Source organism: Odocoileus virginianus, chromosome 17 (genome assembly GCF_023699985.2).
Source record: "Odocoileus virginianus isolate 20LAN1187 ecotype Illinois chromosome 17, Ovbor_1.2, whole genome shotgun sequence".
In the NCBI taxonomy this organism is placed as follows: domain Eukaryota; kingdom Metazoa; phylum Chordata; class Mammalia; order Artiodactyla; family Cervidae; genus Odocoileus; species Odocoileus virginianus.
The window spans coordinates 19756185-19772685 of NC_069690.1; the positions used below are offsets into that span (position 1 = coordinate 19756185).

At 38.8% G+C, this 16501-nt stretch overlaps 1 protein-coding gene and 1 non-coding gene across 5 annotated transcripts in view; both read right to left on the reverse strand.

The window, feature by feature from the left end:
* SSH2 (slingshot protein phosphatase 2) overlaps nucleotides 1-16501 on the reverse strand; it is a 228689-nt gene that overhangs the window by 46546 nt on the left and 165642 nt on the right. For all 4 annotated transcript variants that reach the window (XM_020911788.2, XM_020911787.2, XM_020911790.2 and 1 more), the window contains 3 exons: nucleotides 14969-15072; nucleotides 9120-9184; nucleotides 899-1020 (listed from right to left, as the gene is read on the reverse strand). In XM_020911788.2, the coding sequence (XP_020767447.2) occupies nucleotides 899-1020; nucleotides 9120-9184; nucleotides 14969-15072 (291 nt within the window). The remainder of the gene's footprint in view (nucleotides 1-898; nucleotides 1021-9119; nucleotides 9185-14968; nucleotides 15073-16501) is intronic.
* Nucleotides 7160-7239, reverse strand: LOC139039304 (small nucleolar RNA U2-19). Its single transcript, XR_011492622.1, has one exon. It is a non-coding gene; the product is annotated as a small nucleolar RNA U2-19 (small nucleolar RNA).

Genomic DNA, 16501 nt, shown 5'->3' on the forward strand with positions numbered 1-16501 from the left:
TTTTTTCCCCTCCTTCCAACATCAGGACAATGAGAATAGCTCTCAGTCTTCTTTGCTCTCTGTGGCTAAATTCTCCCAGCCTGGGTCACACCCCTAGCTACTCCACAATTGCATTCTAGTCCTGAACCAGGAAGTCCATGCTTTGAGACATCTGGCAGGATTTCCTGAGGCTTATTATCTACAATGCAAAGATCTGCTTAGCAGCCACATTCCACAGTCTTCCTAAGATTTCTCCAGAAAAAGTGGGAAGATAAAAAAAGAAAGCGACAAGCCTTCGGGGCATAAAGCAGCCAGGTTCTGTGTGATATCTTTAATCTTAGGATGTAAAGTGCTGCTAAAGTCAAAGGTGAATATTATAAAAGGTTCTGTTTTGAGTTTTAGAAATCATCCTCCCCCCCTCCTTTCTAACTCAGAAGAAGAAAAAAGGAAGTGTGACATCTGACAGAAGCAAGGTGTGTGAGGCCATGGATGTAAGAGACTGGAATTAAAGTGGGCTCTCGTTGCCCCCTGAACCTACTGGTACAAAATCACAAAGGATGTGTGCCCCAGAATCACCAAGTGAGTCATTATGGCTTAAAGTAGATTGCAAAGAAAAGCCATTTTTTTCCCCTCCTTGGAGACAGAACTTTAAACCATTTGCTTTATATCATTACTACCTAAAGATGAGAGGAAGAAGGTAAGGAAGAGTGGTAAATCAGGGACACATAACCAAAGACATCACCAAACAATTTTGTCTCTAAAGATTGTGTGGCTAAGATACTTTTGATGTTCTCTAGTTTTACACGCTGAACTTTTTAGAGGTAGAACTGCATAAGATGTTCTTGTGATAACTCAAAAGGTAACTAGAGTAGGTTGTTTAAAAAGAGGTTATCCCATCCTCCCATTTGAGGTGCCATACCTGTCATTAGAGGAGAAATCCATTCCTAAGACGATGCTTTCTTCAGTGTCTTGTCTACCATTAGTTGAAACCACTACCATATAGCGTGTTCGATTCTGGTAAGTACTTTCTAGTCTCACAGCCTGGAAATTAAGAAATTTACAAGATCAATTTAAGATCATTCAACCCTTTTTACAACACCATTTTAAAGTATACTCAGGGAGACAGCAGAGCCATAGTCAGGAGATCTAAATTTAAATTCCAACTCATGTATTAACTACGAAGCTTTCAGTAAGTTATTTGGAAGGGATATAATAATACCTATTCTGTTGGGTTATAAGAATCATATGAAATAATGCATATGAAGTACAGTGCTTGGCATATACTAAATGCTAAATAAACATTTGCTGTTAGATTAATTTATAATAGTAACAATTACCCCGGCATGTTCTATTGATCTAAGAGTGGAATGTGATCTGTGACTCACAGATCCAAGTCCCACCAACAATTATAATACAAAGAAAAGTTTATTTATTTATATATTCATTTTTATTTTTTCCATTTATTTTTATTAGTTGGAGGCTAATTACTTTACAATATTGTAGTGGTTTCTGCCATACATTGACATGAATCAGCCATGGATTTACATGTGTTCCCCATCCTGATCCCCCCTCCCGCCTCCCTCCCCATCCCATCCCATCCCTCTGGGTCTTCCCAGTGCACCAGCCCTGAGCACTTGTCTCATGCATCCAACCTGGGCTAGTGATCTGTTTCACCCTTGATAGTATACATGTTTCGATGCTGTTCTCTCAGAACATCCCACCCTCGCCTTCTCCCACAGAGTCCCAAAGTCTGTTCTGTACATCTGTGTCTCTTTTTCTGTTTTGCATATAGGGTTATCGTTACCGTCTTTTAAAATTCCTTTTAAAATTAAATTTTAAATTTAAAAAATACTAACTATATATGCGTTAGTATATTGTATTGGGCTTTATCTTTCTGGCTTACTTCACTCTGTATAATGGGCTCCAATTTCATCCGTCTCATTAGAACTGATTCAAATGAATTCTTTTTAATGGCTGAGTAATATTCCATAGTGTATATGTACCACAGCTTTCTTATCCATTCGTCTGCTGATGGGCATCTAGGTTGCTTCCATGTCCTGGCTGTTATAAACAGTGGTGCGATGAACATTGGGGTGCACGTGTCTCTTTCAGATCTGGTTTCCTCGGTGTGTATGCCCAGGAGTGGAATTCCTGGGTCATATGGCAGTTCTATTTCCAGTTTTTTAAGGAATCTCCATACTGTTTTCCATAGTGGCTGTACTAGTCTGGATTCCCACCAACAGTGTAAGTGGGTTCCCTTTTCTCCACACCCTCTCCAGCATTTATTGCTTGTAGACTTTTGGATAGCAGCCATCCTGACTGGAGTATAATGGTACCTCATTGAGGTTTTGATTTGCATTTCTCTGATAATGAGTGATGTTGAGCATCTTTTCATGTGTTTGTTAGCCATCTGTATGTCTTCTTTGGAGAAATGTCTGTTTAGATCTTTGGCCCATTTTTTGATTGGGTCATTTATTTTTCTGGAATTGAGCTGTAGGAGTTGCTTGTATATTTTTGAGATTAATCCTTTGTCTGTTGCTTCATTTGCTATTATTTTCTCCCATTCTGAAGGCTGTCTTTTCACCTTGCTTATAGTTTCCTTTGTTGTGCAAAAGCTTTTAAGTTTAATTAGGTCCCATTTGTTTATTTTTGCTTTTATTTCCAATATTCTGGGAGGTGGGTCATAGAGGATCCTGCTGTGATTTATGTCGGAGAGTGTTTTGCCTGTGTTCTCCTCTAGGAGTTTTGTAGTTTCTGGTCTTACATTTAGATCTTTAATCCATTTTGAGTTTATTTTTGTGTATGGTGTTAGAAGGTGTTCTAGTTTCATTCTTTCATAAGTGGTTGACCAGTTTTCCCAGCACCACTTGTTAAAGAGGTTGTCTTTTTTCCATTGTATATTCTTGCCTCCTTTGTCGAAGATAAGGTGTCCGTAGGTACGTGGATTTATCTCTAGGCTTTCTATTTTGTTCCATTGATCTATACGTCTGTCCCTGTGCCAGTACCATAGTGTCTTGATGACTGTGGCTTTGTAGTAGAGCCTGAAGTCAAGCAGGTTGATTCCTCCAGTTCCATTCTTCTTTCTCAAGACTGCAAAGCAAAGTTTAATATCCCAGAGGAGTATGCTCTATTGAACTCTTACAGGTTATGCACTATAACATTTTCTTATTTCAGAGATCAGAAGTTTATATTATTTTTGTCAAAATTATGATATTTTAAAAGGGCTTTCAGAAAATTCAAATATGCACATGGTCTTGGATGACATTAAAAGCTTAGCGTCAGCATGATAATGGCCTTGTTGGTTATACCTTTTTCTTAAATATCTGGAGTAAGAGGACATGATGCCCAAGTTTTACTTTAAGATATTCCAACAGTGGGAAGCAACAAGATATTCTCTAGTAGGTGAATGGATAGACTATGATACACCAGATAATGGAACATTACTCAGCATTAAAAAGAAATGAGCTGTCAAGCCATGAAAAGACATGGAGGAATCTTACATGCACATTACTAAGGGAAAGGAAAGAAGCCAACAAGAAGAGGCTAGATATCTCCTGTATGGTTCCAGCTCTATGACATTCTGGAAAAGGTAAAACTATGGAGTCAGTAAAAAGATCAGTGGTTGCCAGGGGTTAGTGGAGCACTAAGGATTTTTAGGGCAGTGAAATAACTCTGCATGATACTAAAGTGGTGGACTACATACATGTCACTATATATTTGTCAAAACCTGTAAAATGTACAACACCCAAGGATGAACTCTTCTGTAAACCACAGACTTTGATAATAACAATGTGTCAGTGTAGGTCCATCAATTGTAAAAGATGTTCGGCTCTTGTGAGAGACAGTAATAGTGGAGATGGCTATGCATAAGCAGGAATAGAGGGTATGTGGGAAGTCTCTGCACCTTCTGCTCAATTTTACTGTGAACTTACAACTGTTCTAAAAAATAAAGTCTACTAAAAAAATTTGCTAAGAGGGTAGGTCTTCTGCTAATTATCGCCATCATCATCATTGTAAGGAGGAGGAAGGCGACGGAAGGAGGGAGGGCTGGAGGGAACTTTTATTTATTTTTGGCCACACTGCACAGCATGTGGGATCTTAGTTCCCCAACCAGGGATTGAACCCATGTCCCCTGCATCGGAAAGCAGATTCTTAACCACTGGACCACCAGGGAAGTCTCTGGAGGAAACAATCAGAGGTGATGAATATGTCCATGGCATAGACTCTGGTGATGGTCTCACGGGCAAAGAAAAAAAAAAAAAGAGCCATCAAATGACCCACTTAGTAAGGCAGAGGTGAGGCGCTCCTGGATGTCTTTCCGCCTCTACTCTGACTCTCCGAGGAAAAGCTACCTGTGAGCACAGACCCCAAAAGTAGCTACATTAAAGCTTGTTTCTAGTAAGAGCTCATACACCAAGAATGTAATTCCCACCATTCCAACTCCATGTAGTAGGTAGAGAACTGTACTGCTGACTTTTATGTTCCATGAAATAACAGGATATTTCAAACCAAATTCACCTGTGAGAAGAGGTAATTAATATTTAGACTGACAAAGGTGTAGTCCTATGGGCTCAGACTGAGTGAGCACTATACATAGAGTAATGGCCAGCAGCAAATGCACATGAGGAGGACTGGGGGGCAGCACAGACTCTGAGACTCCAGAAACACTCCACAAAATATGAAATTAACCAAACACCTGGTGCAAGTAAACTAGAATTTCTAATAAATAAGATCTCAGGTATTATTACATACCTAGATATTATTACATATCTAAACCTGGGCCTCCCTGGTAGCTCAGGGGTTAAAGCATCTGCCTGCAATGCAGGAGACCTGGGTTCGATCCCTGGGTTGGGAAGATCCCCTGGAGAAGGAAACGGCAACCCACTCCAGTACTCTTGCCTGGAGAATCCCATGGATGGACGAGCCTGGCGGGCTACAGTCCACGGGGTCACAAAGAGTCGGACACGACTGAGCGACTTCACTTCTCTTCGAACCTGGGCCTGCTTTGGCAAGCTCTAACTGTTCAGTTCTCTGAATATGTATCTTAGAGGAATTTTATGCTGTCAAAGCTCTGAAGATTTCTGGAAAGGTTCACATGCAAATGGCATGGGGACAACTGAACTGTGCTTCTGGTCATTTATTTACAACTTCTACACCAATTAGTAGAGACTGACTGGCTCAATGGAAGCCAATACAAGTAAAAACAAAAACAAACAAACAAACAAACTCCATAAATATTACCTATTATGTAAGTTACCAGGCCAAGTTAGCAAGTTTGGGATATTCAAATAAAACATTAGTTGTGTTTCTTTTACAAGTGAGGTGTGTGTTTGTGTATCTATGTATCTATTTAGAATACAAAGAGCATTTCAAATGTTTGGCCCTCCCTTGTCTAGTCTAACCATAACGGAAGATCCAAAACCTAATGGGGAAGGTCCCAGTCATCTCACTCTAATTTAGGCTTGAGTTATTGGCTTCCCTGGTGGCTCAGTGGTAAAGAATCCACCTGCCAATGCAGGAGATATGGGTTCAATCCCTGGGTTGGGAAGATTTCCTGGAGAAGGAAATGGGAACTCATTCCGGTATTCTTGCCTGGGAAATTTCACAGAGAAGCCTAGTGAGCTACAGTCCACAGGGTCACAAAAGAGTTGGACACGACTTAGTGACTAAACAACAACAACTGGCACATCACAGATTCACTCCATTTTCAGCTTCTTAGATGGAAGAATCGCACTTAGAGGTCTTGGAATTTGATCATGGACCTCTAGATGGTACCTACAGCTAATACTAAATTTTTACTAAGCAGAAATGGAGCGTTAATCAGGGAGTTAGGAAGCCATCGCGATAATTTAATACCTATGTCCTAATTAGAAGGATAACATTAAATTTTTTTATAATTTTCTTTTTTTTTTTTTTTTGCAAAGCCTCAAGTCAATTTGAGGCTTCAAAATTCCCTGTAAGCTTCAAGATTCTAGACTAAAGAATTAAATTAAAATTTAAGAGCCACAGGATAAAAAAAAACCTAATACCCACCCTGGTTTGAGATCTATTTCACTCCTCTGTTACGGGGAATTTAACAATATCTAATAACTGAATTCATCAAGCCAATAAGAGAAATATAATTAAAAATAGCATTTTGCAGATAATACTGTAATATTAGAACTGGCCGCAATTCCAGTATTTCCTCAGTTTCCAGAACTTCCACGGAATAGATGGCCTGAATAAGACAATGATTTGGATTCATTTGATTAACTGAAGCTCTCATTGAAAACGATACTACTGAGGTTTACTCTAATAACCCAAATAAAATAGCATTTTAGATTTTAAAAGGTGGCAGCAATAGCAACTGAGAAAAGTATTCTAAGAAAGTCCCTTTATTGCTAAATTTGGAATCCTAATACAAGTTTCAGGAGAACTAGGTCCAGCAATCCTAGGTCTGAGAAGTCATCTCGTGACTCTTTTTGAGAGATAAGAACCCCACTGTTCTCAAAGCTCATCTATCAAAGAATGTTAGAACTTCCCTCATTTAAATGCATAATCTGATTACAAGCAGTTCAAGAACTGATACAATAACTTCCCTCCTCAGCATCTCCCAAGTTAGGAAACACTCCTCCGGAAGTTTACCGTGCACCTTTAATCTCCTTCCCCCGGTCTTACTTACATCATGCCCCTGCATGCCACGTTTACCCTAAGGGAATCCACATCATAAAGTCCCAATGTCCAGACATGCAGCTCACCCAATCCATCAGAAAGGCTTCAAAAGTATGTAAATATTAATTTCTAGCCAAAGAACAAAGCAAAGTTAATATCTAAAATTAAAATAGACTTCAGATGTGACACTAATAGACTAAAGAACACTGTCTTCAAAAGAACAGAGCTTGAGGGAGTCTCTGGGTTTTATTATTTTTAAAAATCTCTATGCAATTCTTAAAAAACAAACAAAAAAACAACTCTGGGACTTATATCGGTGTAGTCATTAAAAGCAGGTTTATTTACTGACATGGAAAGACACCCACAGGCAAGTGTGATGAAAGCAGGTTAGAACTGATCAGCCTTTCAAACATATACTGTCCCTTCCCCAAGTCTCATTCAACCATTGACAAGTCTTCAGTGATCCACTGTCACCTTTATAAGCACATACAACCTAGAAATAAGTTTTAAATTACTTTATATTTTTGCTTGTCAGCACTACAGAGATCATGCTTTAGGTAAACTGCAAGGTTTTCTGACACTTAGATTTGGCTGTTTTCATCAATGACCCAGTTCAGTAAGAGCAGATTGCAGAGCATCAGACACATTGTTGTTGTTCAGTTGCCAAGTCCAGATCGACTCTCTGTGACCCCATGAACTGCAGCATGGCAAGCTTTCCTGTCCTTCACTATCTCCCTGAGTTTGCTCAAACTCATGTCCCTTGAGTCAGTGATGCCATCCAACCATCTCATCCTCTGTCACCCCCTTCTCGTCTTGCCCTCAGTCTTTCCCAGAATCAGGGTCTTTTATAGTGAATCAGCTCTTCGCATCAGGTGGCCAGAGTATTGGAGCTTCAGCGTTAGCATTAGTCCTTCCACATACTCTTACACATACACTTAAGACTAAGAAGGATAATCATCCAAAGAGTAAAAATGATTGTCTTGGGGTACAGGATACAAAGTACTTTTTACTTTGTTCTTTATGAATTTCTGTACTGTCTGATTAAAGACAAAACATTTTCTTTTTGGAAAAAAATCAATGTACTATACAACAAAACCAAAAAACTCATTTTCTTAAATTCTCCTGCAAATTACTCAAGGACACCTTCTAGTAGTACCTTGCCAGAACCTCAGTTCTAGTTAAAAATATTAGCTAAAGTTACTTTAAATGTTAGGAAAGTTCTTAATTTCCTAGTCTATTTTTTTTTTAATTAAATGGGTCTTTGATAATCTGTAAGAGTACTATAAAACCACTGTCTTCATTTTATCAGCTACAGTTTTCCTAAGTACTAATGCTTAAGACTGTATTTACAATGTAGACCTTTCCTGGAGGAAAAATTAGTTTAGTCCTATTTTCAATGCTAAAGCAAAATGTGGGATTTAGTGCCTCTATTTGTTGTTAAATTATTAAAAAAATAAAAGCAGTACTTTCAGTTGACTAGCAAACTTTTAACCTTATGCACAATCCCCAGGATGAGAGTTTCAGCATTTCAAATTTAACTCAAAACAAAGGACTTTGCTTTGAGTCTACAAATACTTCTTTCAGTTAGAAAAGTGCTAATTTGTCCAAAGTCATACAATGTATTCACTCATTTTCTTGAAGATGACTCACTCAATAATCTGAAACATAATGACTATGTGTTTGCAACAATTCAAAACAACTGCTGTAAAATGGCTTATCACTTGAACTCTGAATTCATTCAAAGGCTTCAGTTACATTTTTTGAATTTATACTTTATAAATGTAAAGCAGCTGAAGCTGCATATTTTAGCAGCAAAGAAAAAAAATTAATTGCCAATTCAGCCTTCCTAACTGCTCCCTTATGCTTTCCCAAGTCTCTAGTGGTTGAAATTATTTTAACATTTGGAGGTGCAATCCCAACTCTGGAATTTTATTAATGAGAAGAAGATAAAGTGAGTGATCGATCTCAGCTTTAGCTCTACCAAAGCTCACAGTTTTTGGAAACTATCCACAAATTTCTATTTTTAATACATGCAAGTTACTGTTATGGATTTTAGAGGGGTTGTTCTCAAAGTGTGATTCCTGGACCAGCAGCATCAGCAATACTTGAAAACTTGCTAAAAATGTAAATATTACTGCCTCCCTCTCCCCAAATCAAACTCTTGAGGTGGAGTCCAACAAATGGCAGTTTAACAAGCTTTGCAGGTGATTCTGATGTACTCTGAAGTTTGAGCATCACTGCTTCAGAATGTGTGAGTTATGGTCAGTAACTCACAAACTGGTGCTCAGCAAGTCTTGGATGATCAAATTATTTCACATCATTTCAGATTAGCTCACATCCCCAATTACATTCTAAGCTCTTTGCTGATGTCATTCTTCTTTTCTAGTCCACATAGTTCCCAGCACTGTGCTGGGACATAAAAATGACTGTTGAATGTTTGCTATCTTAGTCTTTTGAAGAAGAAAGTTATAATAATACCACTAACTTACCAGCCTGATGTTGTCTTCTGGGCGAAGTAATATGAACATTGCTTGGAGATGCTGTTGGAGATCACCTGGTGAAATTTACAAAACAAACGATAATTATTCTCCATTGTAATGTTAAGAGAGAGGATTCCTTCTACCCTAATAACTTGTGTAAAAGAAAGTTCTGGTTCACTGAGGGGCTCTAATTAGACAGAGAAACTGAGTGTCTTTATATGAATGGTGGACTGCATCTCCATACATTCACTTTTAAGTTTATACTACATTAAAATTTGCTTTGTGTTTGTCCTAGCTGCACTTGAGACCAATCACAGTTTTGTACTATGACTGATGTTGATGAGACTGATGGGCAGAGAAAGCACTGGCTGTGTTTTCAGGGCCACAGAAGGTGGAAATGAGGAAATCTTGAAATTGAGGTGTATGGTATGTAGTGTTAGAATCATTCCTAACTTAAAAAAAGCTAACCATTTTGCCATTCCTATTTTTGTAACTGTAATATTCAGCTGCAAAAATCATAATTAAAAAGATTTTTAGATTCCCCCCGGAATAATGTCAACAGTTAAAAATGATTTTCAGATTAGTAGCTGATATTAAAAAGACAGTACTTATTAAATAGGTTTCCCAGATGGGGCAAAGGTAAAGATTCCGCCTGCCAATGTAGGAGATGCAGGTTCAGTCTTTAGGCTGGGAAGATCCCCTGGAGGAGAAAGTGACAACTCACTCCAGTATTCTTGCCTGAAAAGTTCTATGGGCAGAGGAGCCTGGAGGGCTATAGCCCATAAGAGTCGGACATGACTGAGCAACTGAGCATGCACTTACTGAATACATCAAATCTTGGGAATTCCCTGGTGGTCCAGTGGTTAGGATTCTGTGTGTTCACTGCTGAGTGCGTGGGTTCAATACTTGGTCAGGAACTAAGATCTTGCAAGCCACATGGTATGGCCAAAAAAGGGAAAAATTCATGTGTGTGTGTATAAATACAGTAAATCTCAAGGGATATAAATTCTAGTGAACATACCATTAGGTGCTTTAAAACGGCCAATCATTATTTCAATCCTCCTTAGTTTTTATACATTCTATAAAACTAAGTTGAAATTTCTTTGTATCAAACTATTATAGATTTCCTCATATTCCCTACTGTACTAGGAAATCTCAAAGCTTTGGCTGTGTGTTAGTTGCTCAGTCGTGTCCGACTCTTTGCAACCCAATGGACTGCAGCCTGTACCAGGCTCCTCTGTCCATGGAATTCTCCAGGCAAGAATACTGGAGTGGGAAGCCATTCCCTTCTCCAGGTGATCTTCCCGACCCAGGGATTGAACTCGGGTCTCCTGCATTACAGGCAGATTCTTTACTGTCTGAACCACCAGGGAAGCTTTGGCTAGTAAGAGGTAATTAGATAATGTGCTGTCATAAATGATGACAACGAGAGAACAAAAAAACTTCATTCCTGCCCAACCCTTTTTTGAGAGTCTAAAGTAACTAACACAGCTGCATAATCACAGATGCCAGTGTAACCTGTTCTCACACTGGTCTTGGAATCTCCATACATACTTTTCCTCTAGGTAACTTCATAGCTGTTAATTATGAGATGAAATACTGATATGTGCAAGAAGTGGAGAGAGATAGGAATAAAAAAAAGTAGGCTGGCAAACAGACGTTGTCCATCCTGTGGTACTTGTGGGATCGTAGGCTCCCTGACTAGGGATGGAACCCAGACCCTCAGCAGTGAAAACGCAGAATCTTTACCACTAGACCACCAGGGAATTCCCCTCTTTTGTTCTCTTAAAGAATAGTTTTTTTTGCCTTTTCCCCCCATTTTACTGCTGGCTTCTTTACTTCTTCTATTGAAGAAACTTTCAACTTTCAAAATTAAAAAGAAGAGTCATTATGTTTGCCCAGGTTCATTCTATTATACTTCAAACCCAGAGACACAATATAAGTCTCATGTACAAGAACCAGTGTGGGTTCATAGCAGAAATCCAAGAGAAATGAAAACATGTGTCCACACAAACACGTGTACACAATGTTCACAGCAGCATTATTCATATTAGTCCTCAAATGGAAAACACTCAAATGTCTATCAACTGATGGATGGGTAAATAAAATGTGGTATATATCCATACACTCTGATACTATTCTATCATAAAAAGATATATACTACAACATGGATGAGTCTTGAAAGGGGCCATGTCGCAAGTGAAAGGTGCCTGTTTCAAAAGACTGTGTATATGGTTCCCCTTATACGGAACACCCATAATAGACAAATCTATAGAGACAGGATGTAGATTAGTGATTGTTCAGGGATAGAAGGGAGGGTGGGGGATATAGGGAGGGACTGCTAATGGGTACTGGGTTATTTTTTGGGGTGACGAAAATGTCCTAAAATTAGATTTGTGGTGATGGCTGTGCAACTCTGTGAATATACTGAAAAAAAATCACTGAATATACACTTTAAATGGGTAAATTGGGTGAGTAATACAGTATTTATGTCTCAATAAAGCTGTTAAAAAAAGAAAAGAACGAGAGTGGGGAGACAAAGTGTTAGGTATAAACAATGAAGAATGACTACAATTACTAGCTACAATTGAGGTAAGCAGCTCAGGCTTTTTAAAAACTAAGTTTTCCTTTTGTTCTATGAAGACAAATAACCTGAGGAAAGAATTTTCAGGATGGAGAACTTCCAGAGGAGAAAAATGTTTCTGGGCAAATGATCAGTTGCTAAGTTATGTCTGACTCTTGCAACCCCATGGACTGTAGCCTGCCAGGCTCCTCTGTCCATGGGGTTTCCTAGGCAAGAATACTGGAATGAGTTCTCATTTCCTCCTCCAAAGGATCCTCCCGACCCACAGATTGAACCTGCGTCTTCTGCCTCTCCTGAAATGGCAGGTGGGTCCTTTACCACTTGAGCCACCTGGGAAGCCCTTCTGGGCAAAGAGTAGCGGGAAATCCCCATTCTAACTACTACTGGGCCAAAGATCTAGCTGGCTTCTCAAAAGGTTCACCAAAGTCAGGGAGCCCTACCCCTCCAAAGGGGCTTCTTCTGCGAGCGGGGCATGTAGAAGTTCAGGTTTGTTTGTGGTGAAAAGCACTGCCATGAACAAAGTGGGTGCTTCCTACCAGGAAACCGTCCTTCACAGAGACTAACTGAGGCAACACACCCAAACCATTAAGATTCCCTCCCTACATTTTGTTTTCATATATTTCACTGTTCGTAGTGAAGTTTTAGACTTGTTTGATTTTATAGACGTTTGGTTGTTTTTTTCTTTAAAATGTTAGCAGACACTCATTTATGATATTGCCTTTTGATTACAAAAAAGTACTTGGACATTTTTAATGAAGCCAGATAAAATTCTAACTAGTTCGAGAAACATGCAGAAGAAAGTACCATGAGACAGAGGAAGCCCTTGATCTGCTCTCAATTCTGCAATCGTCTTTTCAGTTACTGTGGACTTGGCCAAGGGAGCTCCCAGCTTATGTGAAGGTCTGGCTCTATGAGCTTCATTTATACTCACACTGCCTCATCTGTTCCGGTTTGAATCACAAATAAAGTCCATTCAGTTTGTGTTAAATCTGCTTTTCTTTTTGGTATAGAGAAAGCTCAGTGGACAAGGTCAAGTAGAAACCTGGGTGGCAGCTGAGTGTAGAAGTCTGACCAAAGAAAAAGACCAACCAGGGCCAGGAACTTTAAAAGCCCCTGACCCCACTTACCACTACATGCCACAGAGCAATTTAACTAACATCTTAGTCAGACCAAGCTGGATTTAAGCCAATATTTCATCTTCTTTTTACTGTTAAGTGATAAATATCCACAGCAAACAGAAACACAAAGCTCAACAGGGTCTACTTCCTCTGTGCATTCAAGTTTTGGGTGAGTTTTTTCACCTGCCTCTTTTAAAAAATTTTCCACGGCTGAGGTTTTGGTAGGAGGATAATACTGTCCAATGAGCTGGATTATAATTCTGAGCTACTATGTTTTGAACTAGATGAAGCACCAAACAAGAAGTAGGGCAGCCACTAAAATAGCCGAGATTATCTGGACTGGAGCTAAACTCAACTACTGGCTCAATGGGACCCAGGATTTCTGGTTTTCACCTCTGACCTACACACTCAAGGTTTACAGTCTTTCTTTGTTCTTTTCTTACTAATTATAATTTCCTCCACTCCTTGAGGTAATATGTCATCCAAATGGCCTATTTTGGACAATAAGCAAACACTCTTTGTGTAGCACTGATTGATGTTTCCCTAACTGTTGTCCTGAGGACAACCAACTTTTATCTTTCCCTCAAAATGATACAAATTAGACTTGCTGTTTAGAAGAGAGGCATAAGGCGGGTTATCTTCTTAAACTATGGATATCATATACCTGGTGACCTCTCTCCTGATACAAACTTTCTTTGATTCTTTCTTAACCTCATCACCACAGATGCACCTAACTCTAGAGAAGTCTAACATATGGAAATATAAATGCATCTTCTACTGTTAGTGGGTGTGATACTATGATTTATAATAAGAAATATATTTCATCTCAGTCCAGTTTGTGGCACAGAGTTTTTAATATTGGAATTTCTTAAATGATGGGAGCCACGAAGATGTCTTCTGTTATATTAATGACCTGACACTCTAGGAAAGTGCCTCGGGATGGGGCTGGTTGCCAGGGGAGACAACCACGTGATCAGAGGGTTGGGATTTCCTTGTCTGGGGAAGGAAGAGGGGCTGAAAAGTTGAATGGATTACCAATAGCCAATAATTTAATGATGTCAGTGTCATGAAGCCAGCACAAGAACTCAAAAAGGCAGGGTTCAGAGTGCGGCTAGATTGAGGAACGCATGAAGATTGGGGAGCATATAAAAATACACTCAGAGGGTAAGAAGCCTAGTGCCCCTTCCCAAATATCTTGCCTTATACATCTCTTTCATCTGGCTGTTCTGAGTTATATCCTTTTATAATAAGCCAGCCATCCAGTAAGTAAAATGTTTCTCTGAGTTCTGTGAGCTGCTCTAGCAAATTACACAATCCCAAGGAAGGGGTCACTGGAACATTCAATCTACAACAAGTTGGACTGGTGACTGGCATCTGAAGTGGGGGATTGGGGGGGCGGCCTTATACAATAGAGCTCTTAACCTGTGCAATCTGACACTACCTTCAGATAGTGTCAAAAATGAGTTGAATTGCCGGATACCCAGTTAGTGTCTGAGAACTGCTTGGAAGTGTGGGAAAAAAAGCCTCACATTGTTATTAGGTGAAGAATATTAGCAGGTTATTTCAAAATCAGAGCATTATATCCATACCTAACATTTATTTGATGACTCCCTGTTTCTACATAAGTCTTCTGAATTACATTTTCAGTCTTTTTAATGTGAACACAATCAAGACATAGACTCTGGTATTTAAATATGGCATATAATAACTCTTATTATCACAATAGTGACACTGAATTTACTTTAAATTAGTAATATACCATATTAGTCTTGTGACTTCCCCAGAGAGCAGACAAAAACAAATACTATCTTTGGTCAATTGATACTGCATAGGATTTGAGGAAACATCTGAACATCTTTTAGCTGATTACCAAAACCTTACTCGAGAAATCACATTAAGATGTCAATAATGTCTTTTTGTACCTTATTATTTTTCCAACAAAAATTAATCAAACATCGACTTCATGTATAAGGTATTCTGCTAAGTGCCAGAAAAATGGTCTATGAGCATGAAAGAAAAGTGATTACAGCACAGTACAACGCTTTCTTTCACTATTACAGAACTGCTGGAGAAATGGCAATGGAGGCAGTCAGTCTTCTAAGACAAAACAAAAGGCAAAGAGACCAAGAACAGGAATGGCGGATGTGGAGCTTTACCTGCGTGCTTGTTGCGTCTGTGGCTGACCCTTGGTGTGGATGAGCCATTTCCCCGTGGCAGAAAAAGGGCAGCACCTTTGACGGTTAGAAAGCTCTCGCTGATGCTGCAAGGAAAAAAGTACAAATAAATAAGTAAATAAGTAATTTAAGGAAGAAAAACCAAAGAGTAAGATGAAGACTGACTTTGGGATTATTTTCTCTCTTTCCTCTTCTAAAGTTCCAACCTCATGGGACGAAGTAAAAATAAAAACAAGAGAGACTCTGATAAACAACAAGGTACTACTGTATGGCCCAGGGAACTATATTCAATATCCTGTAACAAACCATAATGGAAAAGGACATGTATACATATGTATGAATCACTTTGTTGTACACCAGAAACTAATATGACATTGTAGATCAACTATACTTCAATTTAAAAAAAGAAAAAAAGAGAGACTCTGGTTACTCACACAGTCTTGTCTACTATAGACAATTCTTCTGAAAGAAAATTCACACTATTCTACATACATTACATAGTAGCAGTTAAGAGAGCAGGTTCTAGAAACAAGGGTAAAGGGTCTGGAACCAGACTGGCTGGGTTTGAATCCTAGCTCTGCTACTTCTTACCTGAGTGAGTTTAGGGGGCCTAAGTTTCTTTATCTATAAAAGAGAGATTAATAAACAAATTGCGCTTCTTGTGAGGAGTCAGTAAGAATAAGAAGCTTCTTAGAGTGGTGCCCTTAATAAATATTAGTTTAACAACTCATAGATCCTGGGTTGTCAATAATGGTGTTTTAACAGTGTTCTAATCAGATGTGAAATGTATTATAATACTTAGCTACTAACAATAGATATAAGTTTGCAGAAAAAGATTTATATTTAAAATACACACACATCACATTAAAGTGTTACTCAGAATTTTACTTTCATAAACTTGCATTTCCATAGCATTGAAAAGGCATAGTGCACAGGAAGTATGTTCAACTCACAGAGTGTGCCTTGGGTATTAATATGATCCTTCACAAGAATGACAGCTCAACAGAGATGGAGAATTACTGCTTAGAGGCTATTCAAAGCACAATTACTAATGGATATCCACAAAAAAACTGAAATTATATCTGCATTATTTCATATCAACAGACTGCGCCTTTCAATGTTATCTACAGAATTCAAAAAGAATAGAACTTATAAACCATTAATGGTCAAGTCTAGAAACACATAATGAAGGATTCCAAGATTGTCTTTGAATACTCCAGTCAGGGTTAGTCAATGTATTGTAAATTACACTGCTCTGCCTATTTGGCATTTCTGCTTGGAAATCTAATTGGCATGTCAAATTTATACTGCCAACACTAATCTCTTGAATTCCCTGCAAATCTGATCCCTGGCCACATCCACCCAAATTGTTTAGGAAAAACATATAACAGTTATTCTTGGCTTCTCTATGTCTGACAATATATATCTAACCTATCAACAAGACCTATGAGACTTGAATTTGTCCATGTATCTCCATCACCACTCTGAAAATGGTCCAGGGCACCACTGGTTTTC